This window comes from Oreochromis niloticus, linkage group LG17 (assembly GCF_001858045.2).
Source record: "Oreochromis niloticus isolate F11D_XX linkage group LG17, O_niloticus_UMD_NMBU, whole genome shotgun sequence".
Classification (NCBI taxonomy): Eukaryota; Metazoa; Chordata; class Actinopteri; order Cichliformes; family Cichlidae; genus Oreochromis; species Oreochromis niloticus.
The window spans coordinates 35,406,981-35,422,598 of NC_031981.2; the positions used below are offsets into that span (position 1 = coordinate 35,406,981).

Sequence of the window (15,618 nt, forward strand, 5' to 3'; positions counted from 1 at the left end):
GATCCTTACTGTTGCCACTGTAGCAACCGTATCAAATGGTTTGTATTCTCAAGAAATAGGGCCGGATTGTGATAAGGTTTATTTTTTATAATAATTTTATTTCATGATCATTTCAGTATTTAATGTAATAAAGAAAGAAATAGAGTTATAGAACTGTAGACTACAAAACTAAAACAATGAGAAAAGAGCAGTTTTGGGTGGTAGATCTCTGTTTCCATGACATATAAGTGTCCCCTTAATGACACAATCCTCTGATTTATTGTTACTATAAAAATGTTGAATACACAAGCTTTAATGGTTGGTAGCATTAGAAAGATTATCAGTGTGAGAGAAAATTAAAGCCAACAATTATCATAGAGTGGGAGCACCTGGCTTGTTTAGCTGTTCTTCAATTCACGATTGTACAATGAAAGTTAAGCCCGTATGATATTACAACCTATAGTTTTGATACGGCTAATGCGCTGTTGTTTATCTGTGATGATGTTTTTGATATTAGCCATTATTATGGGATTATAACAAAGGAATGTTAAGTGCAAGTTAAGGCTCGTACTCAAACAAGCCTGGCAGTGTGTGAGAGTGCCCTTAACAGTGTATATATACGTGTCTCTTTGTGGTTTTATGCTGCACTGGATGTTCATTCATGTATAGCTCTCTTTGAGGGTTGTGGATGAAAGGCTCTAACTACTTCTGACTGAATGAAGCAACAATACAAACATCACGGCCCGCTTGTTTTTGTCTGGCTTTGACGTCACCGAAACCCACAATCGCCATTATCAGTGCAAGCAGGTCTCTCTTTTGTTCACATAGTCAACTGAGAATCGGTAGCCAGACAGATCATCATTTTTTATCACTGGGGCAACCAGAGGCATGATCAGTTGTCACTGTAAAATATGTTCGAAGCATGAGATGACAGACAGAAAGAATGAGCTATGGGAGAGAGAGGAGGAGGAAGCACAAGTGAGAAGAAACATGATTCCCACTGAGAGGCATGAGAAAAAACACCAAGCCCCAGCGACTGCAGGAAAGATGGTGACAAACCGTTTTTCTCTGCACTCAAGTTTGTGGTTGATGGACAGCTTGTTGAATGCGCTTCAGGGAGCCCAAGGGATTTCTGTATGTTGCCACAAACATATTGATGCAGAAGGAAACCCGTTCACAACATCCTCTTGCACTCTCAGTGATGCTTAAAACCCAGAAATACTCAGCAAAATACATATGGATTAAAAAATGGGGATGCTGTAATAACGGTTTAATGTGGTGTTTGACAGTATGAAAACAAACCCAAGGTGAAAGTAATTTTTTAGCCATTGTAAAGATGAAGAAAAAAAAATGCTTTTAGTGTGAAAAGCGTCTTGAAAGTGCTGAGTTTTGATCCATGTAAACTTAAAAGCCCTTTAACATCAGAAAATTTGTGTAAATATTTTGTTCATTAATGCAGCCGTTTACATATTTAGTTTAGAATCCCCATATATGTGTATATGTTATCAATGTAAACAATGGAAAGGTCAGAGGTCAAATGTAACATGATATTTTAAGTCTTTATATGGTACTTTCTATACATTGATAATACACACTATACGTGGAAGAATCAGAGTTTCTAAGAAATTAGTTTTCAATTTTTGACTTATAAATCATTACGTACCTCGAGGACCTTGGTGGTTAATAGCCAAATTTTAATGGATTGTTAACATGAGCCCACTCTACACCCCTACCAACTTTTATCAGAATTCATTTAAAACTTTTCAAGCTGTCATGTTCATTGTTGGTCAAGTTACTTGAAAAAAAGTGATTAGTTACTAATTACTAATTACTTCTACAAGAAAGTAATCCCGTTATGTATTTTCAAAAGTAATTAGTTACTTTATTACTTAGTTACCTTTTAAAAACATGATGCGCAACCTGAATACATAATAAAGCAACAGACCTTTCAGCCCAATTCTATTTTTATGCATAATCCATCATATAAAATTGAAAAAGTCTATTTTAAAAACTTGTTTTATTAGTTTTAGTCTTTTAACTTTATGCACATCAAGCAAAAATTTAATTATATGCAACAGTCTCTGACTGGAAGAAAGCATATAAAATAAAGATTCGAAGAATAATACTGTGGATAATAAAGTCATGTTTTGTGTTTACACTCACTCTTTCAAATAGTTGCAAGTAAAACACAACAAAAAAATAAATATAATCAAAGATTCAGTGGCACCTGTTTAATTCACCTGATTCACTTGTTTAATAGCAGGACTGGGGCGGGTGGAGGTTTGCCTTGTGTCTCAGCGGTCATGTCAGTGGGGGGATCCGGGGGTTTCTCTTTGAATTTCACATTCCCGTGGCAGCTTGTTAGGTACTTGCTGTCATGGTCCTGGGTGTTTCCCAGTGTTTTGTGTTTTAGTTCCATTTCCTGATTATTGGTTATTCATGGTTTTCTTCTCTTGATGTTATTTGTTGCTCTGGTTTCTAGTTTAATTCACCATCTTCCTTGTGTTCCATGTGTCATATTCTTTCTGTCTGTCTCTGAGTATCAAGTCCACGTCTTTGTGAATTGTCTCATTTCCTGTTTTATTTTGATAGTCCCAGTCCTACGTGCTGTGACTCTAGTTTTGCTTTCCCTTGTCTCGTTATGTATAATTAAGCCCAGCTATGTCTCCCTCCTGTTTCTCATTCCCTGATTGCTCCTGTGTGTATATAAGCCCTGTGTTTTCTCCTGCTTGTTGCTGTTCCTTCTGTGTTTTCTCTGTACAGCTTGCCGGCCCCTCATGTTTCAGCAGTGTCTGCGTCTTGGGTCCTTTATTGAATTCCACACGTCTGCCACTGCAGCCGTGACACTTGCTCAGATTTGGAGTTTAATTTTTCGCTGTAGAAAGAAGTTTCCTTCCCACGCGGAGTGTACAGTGGACGCTAATGTTTTTGTCACTTTTTAAGGAATCAAACTCAAAGTAATGTCAGCACTTCCAAGCTTTTATCGCTGCATGGTCGTACTCTGTCCCGCACTCCATATTAACCATTGTTGATCAACACACATCTGTTGCTGCCACGGACGTCGCACACTCGTATGTAATTGTCATGAGACACTCTCACAAACAAAATCACGGTTTAGTAACACAGCGTGCTTACGGGAAAGTAACAGTAATCTAATTACTTTTTTTGCAGTAGTAATATCTTACTTTACTCATACTTGAAAAAAGTAATCAGATAACAGTAAAGCATTACTTGTAACGCGTTACTGCCCATCTTTTATCATATTTACAAACAGAACGAGAGCAGTCAGATTGCAACTCCCTGGGTAGGGCAAATGATATATGATAAATTACTCGATAGGGTTTCTTGAAGAATTTTTTCAAGGTAAACTGTAAAACTGTGATTGCTTACCTGTCCAAGTTTGAGAAAAATACACATTGCGATCTACTCTTTCATTACTTTGTCATGAGTGCTCCTTCCTCAATGTCAGGGCTAATTAGTAGGTATTAGTTAGGAATAAGTAATGAAGTCATGTTGTAAACTGCAGCAAAATAACTCAATAACAGCTTCTTTTGATACTTTGTCAAGGGCGCGAAAGGCTACACAGGGTCCTTTTTTTCATCAAGGAGGGGCTTTGAGGGGCCTTGCGGGGTTTCCGAGGCTTCATCTTACTTGGCACAAGATTTGTTTGGGCAGCATGAAAGCATTAGATGGAACGTCGCCAACAAGCCAATGTTACAGAAATTTAGGGCCTTGGATGCAAAGTTTTGCTAAGGCTCGATTTCGGAAGGGTAAAAGAAGTTGTGACTAGGGATCTTGCACATGCTGATGTGGAATTAAAAGTTCAGATAAATAGCATGGATCATAAAGCGCCTTAAGAGAGCTTATCCTCTTAAATTCAATACAGTTGCGCTTTTAGAAGATTTCATAAAGTTCGGATTTGTGTCAGCTGCAGGTAGTCAGAATGTTGGACAGTAAGAGGAGGAGGTTAGAGACGAGATAAAGACATGCATCCTTATTTCTTCTCTCCCCTTGTTTACTCTAATGCGCCAGTGAAGTTGAGGGCAGATCGACTCAGGAGTCAACACCCGGTTCAGGCAGATTAACTCGCAATAGGCTCATCTTCATTCATCACCCTGCTTGTCTTTGTGACGCACGTACACATGCACAGATGCGCACTTACACACACACACACACACACACTCACTCACATCGTTCAAGGACTGGAAGATGGATCTGGATTGAATCCTCCAATTGGCTAATTCCAGTTTCGTGACTATTACTGAGGATCGTATGTGTGTATAAAATGAGACACAAAACTTTGAAATAATTTTTCGGTCACTGTGAGCTAATAAAAAAATAAAATGCCAGTGCTCTCACGTTACACTTGGCAGATCCAATCTCATTGTAATTTTCCGCCTGTTAATATCAGACTTTACCTGCTGCACATGGAATCTTAAAGGAAAACTAGCTGAATTCACGTATTTTTAAATCTTTTTTGCTTTTTTTGTAAAGTACTGTTTTTATTGGATGGACAAACAGTTTCAGGGCCGGGTGACAGTGCCAGTTTGCTCATTATTCTATAAAATAAAGCAGACAGAAGATTCCAAAATGGATTTCAAGTGGAAGTGCTAACTGGAGTATATTTTTGATAAACATTCAAACTTTGTCCTCAAATACATAATCTATGTTTTTTCATGCTTGTCTTTGTAAGAGATTCATAAGAGATATTCAGATACATTTTGTCTGACACTGAAATAATAGAGCTTTTTTTCAGTCTTTTATATATATTTAAATGTACAAGTCTGACTCACGTGAGTTTGTATGTGTTCACAGAGGGGCATTTTCAGAGGTGGTCTTGGCCCAGGAGAAGCTGACCAGCCGTATGTTTGCAGTGAAATGCATCCCCAAGAAGGCTCTGAAGGGGAAGGAGAGCAGCATCGAGAATGAGATTGCCGTGCTGAGGAAGTGAGTGCTGTGACATGAGAACACAAACATAAGTCTAATAATTCCTGGTTACCGGGGCAACTGTGCATCTCTGATGCATCATACCCCTTCAAGCCCCCAAGCTTGTTAGAGTATAGAAGTGCTTTATAAGAAACAGTCCATTTACTATTGGAGTATAAAAGCGCTATATAAAAACCAATCCATTTACCATTTATGGGAATTAGTTATACATGCACTGACCTCAGCGTTTAAAACTTTGGCCATACTGAGTATTCACTACAGCAGTATATGTCAGAAAATGAGGAAAAGCACAAAAAGAAATTTGTGCTTCCCATTGCAAACTGTCAAAATAATCATTTCAAATGACATGGTTCTTTCAGCTGCACACTTATTTCCCTAAGGGGTTGCTACAGAAGATGGATCCACATGTTGATTTAATACAGATTTTATAACGGATCCCCTTCCTAAAGCAACCCTCCTTGTTTTTCTGGGCTTGACACCAACACTAAGAGCATGCTGGTTTGTGACCGCCTTGGGCTGGCTTTGTTTCACCACCTGGTCTCAAATCACAGATCTTACACATTAAAGGTGATTGTTTTTAAGCACTACATCACAGAGACACCAAAGTTATCATTTCAAATAATCAAAAAAGAGAAATCTTCGTCTGTTTCACCCTACAGACAAACAAGTGATCCCACAGTTACACAGAAAAATCAAAGTGCTGCAGCAATTCCGATGTATTATGCCATTAAATGCAATAACTTTGGTAATTTGGTTTCACTGTTAACATTAGAGAAAATGCAAATTGGATCCACGAGGGAGAGAGCAGACATCCATTTAGACAAATGAGTGTAATTTCAGTGAATGTTAGAGAGCATCAGTGAGCAGATTCTGTTTCAAGCAGTCTTGTGCAGGGCAAAGACACCAGTTTGGCTTTGGAGGGAAATCTGCTGGATCACGTTATGGCAGAAGACAGGAAATTACATAGCTCAAGTTTCAGAGACTTTGGTGGTAGCAGACAGTGGAAAGAACTGTAAATCTGACCCCAAGCGCTAACAAAAGCATCATCTTGTTTCATCAAATACTTATCTTCAGTAGCACAACTTTTCTTGCAAGCACCTCAGCGCATGCTGAAACACTTCTGTGTTCTGGGTCAGCTTATAGGCAAAATATGTCATTCACAGCAGCTTCTTTGAATCCCTCCTCTGATTTTTTTTCCAGAGAAAACCACATGCACCATTTTACCTGCCATCAGACAGCTCTTTTCAACAAGAAGTGAAGTTGTCACGTTCCACCAGACTTTTTAATGTAGATCAACTGGTAAATTAACAGCTTCGCATTGGCTCCCTCTTCACCACAAATCAGTTGTGGTGGATGTGCATCACAGACGACACACCAATCCATTTGTCAGTCTCACATTTCACTCTCCCCTAACTCATGAAAAAGACACTGAGATACCGAAAGTCTTGTGACAGCAGCTTATTGCTGCCATAGAGTTGGCACTCCACCCTTTTCCAGCTGAGAACTATGGTCTCGGACTTTAAGGTGCCAATTCTCATTCTCTCTGCTTCACACACTTTGGCGAGCAGCCACAGTACAAGCTGTATGTCTGATGAAGCAAACAGAATCACATCATCTACAAACAGCAAAGATGAGATCCTGAGACCACGTTTGGATATGTCTAGAAATTCTGTCCATTGAAAGTTGTGTGCCCCAGCAGAGTCCACCACCCACAGGGGAGGGGATCCAACTTAAAGCCTTCAATATGAACCAAGCTCTCACTGGACCACATAACCCATAGCAATGAGCCACGTACCCCATACTCCTGCTCAACAAGATCCCGCCAGGGATGTGGTCAAATGCCTTCTCCAAGCCCGTGCTGATCTGGACAAAAACCACAGATGCAATTATCTACTTAATTTTGTTTTAATCTCATTTTTAAAAATATATTGATATATTTTAAAATATGTACAGATCTCACATCTGAAGGTGTCTTTTAACATCTGAATGAGCAATCTGGTCACCTGTCTCACTAACTATCTTACTAACTCTGCTTTGTAATCTGCTGTAAGATTCCTATAATTGATAAGATTCCTCTGATGCACTTCGTGCTTTTTGCAGAAGAGAGATCTTGGTGTCTATGTGCTAGGGTTAGGGCACATTGCTTTGAAACTCACACTGCAGCAAACACAAACATACAAGCACGCGAACCTTGCTGTTCATGACAATGCCAGAAAAAAATTAATTAATTAACAATCAAATGTTGAGTCTTTTGCACGTGTGGCAAACGTGGCTCTCACATCACCATTGCGGGGATGTCGGCATCAAGGCGCGAGGAAATATTAATGTCGAAGAGGGCTGTGTCTGAATGACACAATCCCGTTATTTACCCAGCCTGTGTGCAGCAGTAACAGGAGATACATGCAGGAGAAATCCATGAATGAGAACAACTAACTGCCACACCAGGCATTTAATGAAAAAGAGGGTTTTTCTGAATGCACTCCGGATCTGCTCTGCCATTACACTCAGGCTTTTCCCGTCAGCCGTTCATTATCCTTGACAGGGCACACACACACACACACATTACCCCTTTTCAACCAGTACTTGTATGAGCATGAGTATGAGTCACGTCTCAGCTCTGTGATTCATACCTGCTGCCGCTGCAATCATATGCTCTTTAATAGGTGTTAGATGTTTACCTGCACACCTGCTGTGTGTGCCTCTGTGTGTATATGCCTGAGTTAGGCTAGGGGGAATTACCTCTGTTTACTGTGCAAAAGATGATTAACCTGCAACCACGCACACAAAATTAGTCGTGTTTCCACTAGGCACGGCATATTAGGATAACAAACAGACAGCTACACACTGACAAACACACACACACACAAACATGCACACACACATGGAAGAAGGGAAACACCCCACCATGGAGAAATCAGCAGAGAAGCAAAGAAAATGAGCAGAACTTGTGATGGGAAAGTGGGAAATAGATTGTTGGTTCAATTTTTGTGAAAAGTTTGTGCTGGCATCAGAGTAAAATAACTTTTTCTTGATTTTTGCCATTACAAAAGGATCTAAATTCAAGGTACAATTGCTTTTATTTTTCTGGAGTTGTGTACACCACAGTCTTCACCTGCGAGTATGGACGAGGCAGAGAAAACATGGTAGCTGCCTTGCTGGGATTAGTTAGGATTGTAACATACATGCACACTGTATAAAGTTAAATATAAATTGTTTAATCCCCTATAATTCAGTGTGATTCTTGTTGGTTTAATACCTTTTCAGTAAATCTCCTCAGTAAGGTCCAACCAAACCCCCTTTGCCTTCAGCTGTATTTTTTTCTGTACCTTAGTTAGTTAGTTAGTGGCAAATCGCAACTCAAGGCACCTCAAGGCACTTTATTTTGTAAGATAAAGACCTTAAAGTAATACAAACAAAACCCCAACAATCTGACAACCTCCTGTGAGAAGGCACTTGGCAACAGTGGGAAGGAAAAACTCCATTTTAACAGGAAAAAAACCTCAGGCAGAACCAGGCTAAAGGAAGAGTAGCCATCTGCTGTAGCCGGTTGGGGATGAGGGGAGGGAGACAGGGCAAGCAAAGAAATTAAGTAATTCCAGTTTTTAATACTTAAAGCCAACTATATTTCAGAAGAAGACAAGAAAACACTTCGTGTTGAATGACTACAGGCCTTTGTTGGGATTGTAATATATAGAATTATGGCAGTACAAAAGGTAAAAGTGGGTCCAACCCTGTACTAGTAAGATGTAACTAACGGTTACCAGCATGTGTATGTTCATATTCTTTACAAAATACACAATATATATTATTTATTATAGTCTTTTGCAAGGATGTCAAAATCATCTTAATATATGAAAAAGAAGTTTCAACAAGCATTTAACATGACTAAAAACTGAAATTTGTATAATCAGTACTGAGAAAACAGGAACTTTTCTGTCATTTAACTGTCTGTTTATGACTTTATTATTTTGCGATAGTATAGATGGGCATGTGGGAGGCTCATTAAAACTCATTGTTTAATTCAATCAGTATCTTCAGTGCAGCTAAGAAATGGATCGTGAGGTGACACTTTTTTGTTGGTTGAGACATAAAGTGTTAACAATGTACAACTCAGAATATTAAGGTGTACAATAGACAGTTGGAGCATTAATCTGGACTATGGCAGAAACTTTATAGGGAAAACAAAATTCTGCAGTTCAGCTGCAACCATTAGAATTAAAAATCTGTTAATGGACATTTGTGTGTTGTAAGACATTAGCAGATTTTTTAAAAACAAATCTTTAACAATTGCTTTGTCTTTGTTTTGCAGGATCAAGCATGAGAACATTGTGGCACTGGAAGACATCTACGAGAGCCCCGACCACCTCTACTTGATTATGCAGCTGTGAGTCAATGTTCTTTTTCTTCTTCTGTTGTCGTCATTGTCTTTAGGACATTGTGTTCGACAATGTAACTGATGGGAACAGAGACCCCCAAATCACCCACATCTCCCCGGAAGACCATTTCATTTAGTGACTGCAAGCTCTGCTCTGTCACATAATGGAACTCGTCAGCCTGTAAAAGCTGTTGTGTAATATATTTGTGGGTGTGTTTGTGGGGGCGGGGTTGGGGTTTGTTATTTAATATTGTATTAGTAGGGTAGAAATTAAATAAAGAACACATATTATTTCTTTAAGACAAAGCTGGTGCTACAAAAGTAATATCAAATTATAAAGGGCATAAGCTGTCCTATTGTGAAATTTTAGCCCAAAAATGAGTACATTTTAAATATTAGTTATAGTCTATATGTTAAATCTTTCTCGAGTGGGTCAGATTTTATTCTGGCAGATATTTTGGTTATCTTATAGTGAGGGACAAGAATACAAATTCTTTGTTGTTCTGTTTTTGGTTTTTATTAATAATAATTTAATGTTTCAGATGTCGGAGTGCGTATTTCTTATTTGCTTCTGACTTAAATTGTTGCTAATTTACAGAGTGTTTTCAATTTCTTACACTTTACCTCTCGTTCTTCTGTCCACCCACCCATCACATAGACACACAAAAAACACACAAAGCCCACCAGTCCTCCCACATGCACGCACACACAGACACACGCACTCAAAGCCCACCACACCGCTACGAGGCTTCTATTACATCAGCCATCTGAAGTACATCTCCGCTTTGATGGTCAGCACTAGAGGAAAGGGTTCACCCACAGGTGTCCCACTAACCTCCTCTTCAAGGTTAGAGCTGCTTACATAAGGAGTTGGTCTGGAAGTTTGGCATTCGGGCTGGAAACAAATCAGTCAAGTTCAGGTGGAAGTCAGAGCCATGGTTTACACAACAGTGGCTATGTTTATGGCCGATGCCAGTGGATTATCTGCTCCCCTACCGCATGTGTTTGGGTGGTTGTGTTTCTGTGCCAACTCGCGGCAATACAGGAAACGATCTTGAGGTCTTTAACTTATGAATAAGCTCATAAGTTAAAACTAATAGTAGTAATATACCTATACTTTTTTTACTGCATTTGAAATGCAGTAATTGTCCTTATCGGCTGCAAACATAAAGGTCATAAAATGAATTTTGAGAGAGGCTAAAAACTAATGAACAACAGCGATGTTAGTCTGATTCAAAATTTGAATGTACATGTGTTGAAGGTGCGGGTCTTGTTGAATTATTAAACACACTTTCTTTAATTTTTCGAGCCACAAAAACGAAAACTTTTAATTTTCTTCCGCTTGATTCTCGGCCTCGGGTAGCTCTACTCATCATTGCTGAGTCAGTTGTCTGTTTGTGCTACTTTTTTTCAAGGAGCAGTCGGATATTGGTAAGGGTGACTTTATGTGTTTAGTTACTTACTTAAGTGGAACTACTGTGGAAAGTTTTACCTTACATACATAGATCTGACAGTACAGGATCTGAGGTAACTGTTTACAAGATGTTATAATCTATCCAAAGGTTCTTTGCAATTTTACATTGATAAACATTATCCTTAACATATTTGGCCCACATAAAGTACTATGGCCATCACACTGTCATTTAGAATTGTTTAAATAACTCGTGTCTTAAGTCATCCCATCACACAGAAAATTTAAAAAACCCACATGGTTCACTTTTATATCACAAAATGTTAGAAATATAAGTCGTTCATAACAACCTGAAAGGTTGGGAGTTTAAAATGCAAACCACTGGAAGCAGCAGTAGAAGACTATAATGTCACAGAGCACACGGTGTCTATTATTGTGTAGACATGTATAAATAAGAGCTTAATAAAGATGCTTAATTTCTTAAGAAATAAACAGGTGGAGTGATCTTTATCAAAAGTAGAAGTTACATCTGTGGCTAAACCACTGTACCCAAAAACTTTAAAAATCTACTGTGTGTGTGAGGCTGTGTAAGTAAAGCTTGCCCTTCACACCCGCGTGTAACAAACCATTTGTTGGGGGTTGTGGATTTGACACCTCAGCATTGTGAAAGTGGGGAAACATGTTTGTGGCTGAGCATAAGAGTTCTGCTTACAACTTAGAATCTCAGTTCTAAATGAAATTCAAATGTTTTTTTTTAAGTGTGGCTAATGTATTATTTGACTTCTAAGGCATACACACACACACACACACACACACACACACACACACACACAACATCAACAACAACAACACAGAGAAGAAGAAGAGGGGTAGTTTTACTACGCATCATAAAAACGCAATCGTTTCTTCCAACTGTATCTTTCTGTTCTGGCTTTAGAATCATTGGTTGTTTACTGATCTGTACTTTGGGAGTCATACCGTTGTGATGCTGGAGCGAATAGGGTAGGGTTTGATAGACTAAACCATTACACACAAAACTTCAAAAACCTAGAGAGTGAGTAAGACTGCTAACTGTGTCGTTCAGCAATAAACTTATCTACAAATGTGTTAGTAAAGAAACTGCAAACTATAAAAGGAATCTGGATTTAAATAGAACATAGTAGTGATAGGTTAAGTGCAGGAAACACTAGTATGAGGTGTCTATGGAACAAATCTCCTTCAGCGTTCAAATGACCAATGTGAGGACTACAGGCGTTTCTCTCAGTTGGTTGTGTTTAGGGAAAAAGCAGCTAAATACACTGAGACTGCGCCACATTGTTAGTGAGTTAACTCTGGATATCTGTAGGTTTTGTCAAACTTGGAGTGAACAAAAGCAGAAAAACAGGAAAAGATGCAGACAGTGAAAGTCTGGTTTATTTTATGAATACAATGAAACATTTTACAGTCCACAGAGCAAAGTAGCATACATGATAAATAGATACACATAACACGGACAGTGAGAAGTAAAACTCATCGTCTTACCACATGTTATATTCTGTAAGCTTAAAATAAACCACAGAAATTAGAATTTAGTGTTTTAAAGTCATCTATTAAAAACATGAGTCAACATTACTGAAGTGACCCTTTAACCATGCTTCATATCACCGTGTTTATGATGATAAAACATGTTCTCTCATTAGTCTGCGCTGTCACTTGTCATGAAAATGACCAGAGCCAGGGTTCAAGCTTCCTCTTCGATTACCATTGATCATTAATAGGGCACACAAAAGATTTGTCACATTATGCCCATAAACAACATGCTTTTATAGAAATCATTGTGACACAAAATATTTAGATTCTTGTTTCACAATGTGCATGAACTCGAAATCTTTAGAGTTTCATATTTATAAAGTATCGCAAATAATACATTTATACCATTGTATGAGCCACACTTCTTGTAAAAAATAAACTGATTGGTAATGCGTTTGAGAAAAGCTCCTGCTGTGACCTTCCTTCTGTGAGGGCACACACACTCACACTCACACACACTCACACACGCACACACACACACACACACACACAGAGATCATTAATACAAAAGATTGGACAATTAGGATGTTTCTTTAAATCTACAACACCTTCCTTTTCAAAAAGTTTACTGACATAGTAAAGAAGTAGCTAGGGAACTCAGTAAGTATGAGCAACAATAGCTTAAGGACACTATCTCCAATAAAGAGGAATTCATCATCTGCAGTTCGTCAAAAAGTGCCATATTAAAAACAATTCAGCAGACCCTCAGAGTGCGGATACAAACTGTTTTCAGCTGTAGAGGTAGAGGTACACATCATGTACTTATCTACATACAGTTCAGAGGCTTGCATTAGAGTGCTTTGGTGCTTGGGCATCTTTTATTTAGCACGTTTATAGCATTGTGAATGTAGCTATATAAATATGCTCAAGAGTCTATCATATGTTTGACATGCAACTAAAAATTCGAAAAAATATGTTTTTAAATCAGTAACTTTGCAAATTTAGAGGAATTGTTTTCAGACAACATATGTGTCACATTTTAAACAGGGTTTGAATAATCAGCACTGACATACAGACATTTATGCGCTGGGTATAACAGACATGATTACCGTGTGAAAGGCCCTCTGATGTCTTGGAGCAGAGAAACACGCTGTATTGTTGCTTTTCTCTATTGTATAAGCAGCGCCCGTAGGTCAGAAACGCTCTGTGCGGGTAGCAAAGTCGGCTCCAACGCACATCCAGGCATCCGTCTGAAAGAAAGGTGTCGCTGCGGCTAGGCTCTCAGGATAGTCAGGCTTTTATTTATATTTGCATTCTGGTGCGTTAGCAGCCTCTGTGTCCCACTTGGATCATCATTCCGAAAATTCTGATATTTAAATAAAATGGTGAATTGGCTAGTGATGAGGAGCCACTTAGATCCGTAAAATTAGGTTTGATTAAATTAAACTCTTATGAACAGCTAACTACCTCGCACCACTGTGTCTGGGATCCGAAAAAATAAAAAGTTAAAACGATATACCTTGCGGTAGTTGTGAAGTGCTGAGGAAAATACTGTGTGTCTGATGGGGTGTTTTTATATAGGTGGCCTTGGTTTCAGTTGGCCTCTGACATGATAAGATAAAAAAGGGTAGGATGTAAAGAAGAAAGGTGGAAAACTGTTTGGAGGATCGGTTGGTCACTAGGAGGTGTAATTGTCTGCCTGTAGAGATAAATGTGTGGGGGTGTAAGAAAAGGTGAAAAACCTTTGGAGGTTCAGTTGGACATGTTTTCAGTTGACCTCTGACATGATAAGATAAGATAAAAGAGCATTTTGTAATGGAAAACTATGGAACTACAGTTGGGATGTGTGAGTGCTGGGATGCTCTTGATAAGGATGGCTCTTTTTTTATGACTTCTTCTGCTGACTGTTGGGGGTCTAACTGTAACCGCCTCTGTCTAACTGATGCAGAGTTAAGAATATGTAGTTTTAGAAGTATCCCTGTTTATTTCTAAAGGAATACCTGCTGTTTGTGGTATTCTGTTTAAAAACTATTAGCATCTGTGTCTTTCAGAGCGCTAAAGAAAAGTAAAATGCTCCTAAAACAGTTAAATCATCTGTGTGTGTTTGTGACTAGTAGATAATTAGAGGGCTAGTTGCATTAAAGGAACATTGGGGGTTGATACAGTGCTAGTGTGGCTATGTGTGAATATGTGTTTTTTAGAAGTATCGCAGTTTATTTCTAAAAGAATACATGTTGTTTGTTGTGCTCTCTTTGAAAACTATTAGCTAATGAAACTATTAAAAAAGTGAAATCTTCCTAAACTAGTTAAATTAAATGTTGTGTGGGAATACATGGTTTTTAGAAGTATCACAAGCAAAGTTTATTTCTAAAAGAATACATGTTGTTTGTGGTGCTCTCTTTAAAACTATTTGCTCCTGTGTCTTTGCGCTAAAGAAAAAGTAAAATGCTCCTAACTAGTTAAATTAAAAGTAAAATGCTCCTAAACTAGCTAAAGTAAATCATCTATGTGTAAATAACAGAGCGCTGAGACCTATACAATCCTTAAAAACAGTTTAATTAAAACACATAATAGTTTCATTAACTAAAACACTATTAAACACATGTAAACTCATATGACCCCGAACTCACATGCACGTGCAAAGTCCGTTCACGCGTACACGCACTCACATGGACATGCAGGGGGAAAGGCGGGGGGTGGGGGTGGGGCAAAAAAAGTATAGGTATATTACTACTGCTAATATTTTACCTTCCTATGACAGCTGGCAGATAATCCACTCACTTATTTGGTGGTAAGCCATTGTGTTTATGACATTTTGCACCCTGTTGGAATTCTTGGTTAAAAAAAGGCTCTCAAGGTGTTGATCCAGCCCGTTCTCACTCCCGAGGTGTAATATACTGACGATTTCTCAAGTCCCGAGGCGTTTCTGAGGAACACGAAAGGTGACCTTCCACGCTCTTATGCTACGCGCTGGGTGATGGATGAAATTCAGTAGAATGACGCTTCCACGGTAATACACGTTCCAGCCATGTATTCCAGCCCTAACCCTAACCTAATCTCTAACCCTAACCATAGCCTTATCCCCAGCCTTAACCAGCACTTTAACGACGTTAGATAGTGTTTTTTTCAAAGCGATTTAAGTAAAACGAATTTACATGTATAGATTCATTCCAAATGGTTCTCATGTTTCCTCATTTTTCTGATCTCGTAATATAGGGACGTGTTGGGTGCCCGGAAGCGTAATATACCGACAATTTGTCACCTAGTGTAAAATGTTATGCTTTGAGAGTGAGAACGTGTTGGTTGATCACAGTTGTTGGAAGACGCAAATGTACCTCTATCAGCTTTCTCATGGTCAACAAAATTATTAGACGATCAATTAAATTTTAAAGATTTG

At 38.6% G+C, this 15,618-nt stretch overlaps 1 protein-coding gene across 1 annotated transcript in view; it reads left to right on the top strand.

Annotated features, from left to right (window-relative positions):
* The window catches only part of camk1da (calcium/calmodulin-dependent protein kinase 1Da), an 86,413-nt gene that overhangs the window by 38,730 nt on the left and 32,065 nt on the right, over positions 1-15,618 (top strand). Inside the window, exons 2-3 of the mRNA XM_005460394.4 lie at positions 4,795-4,926; positions 9,236-9,310. Coding sequence (XP_005460451.1) covers positions 4,795-4,926; positions 9,236-9,310 — 207 coding nt within the window. The remainder of the gene's footprint in view (positions 1-4,794; positions 4,927-9,235; positions 9,311-15,618) is intronic.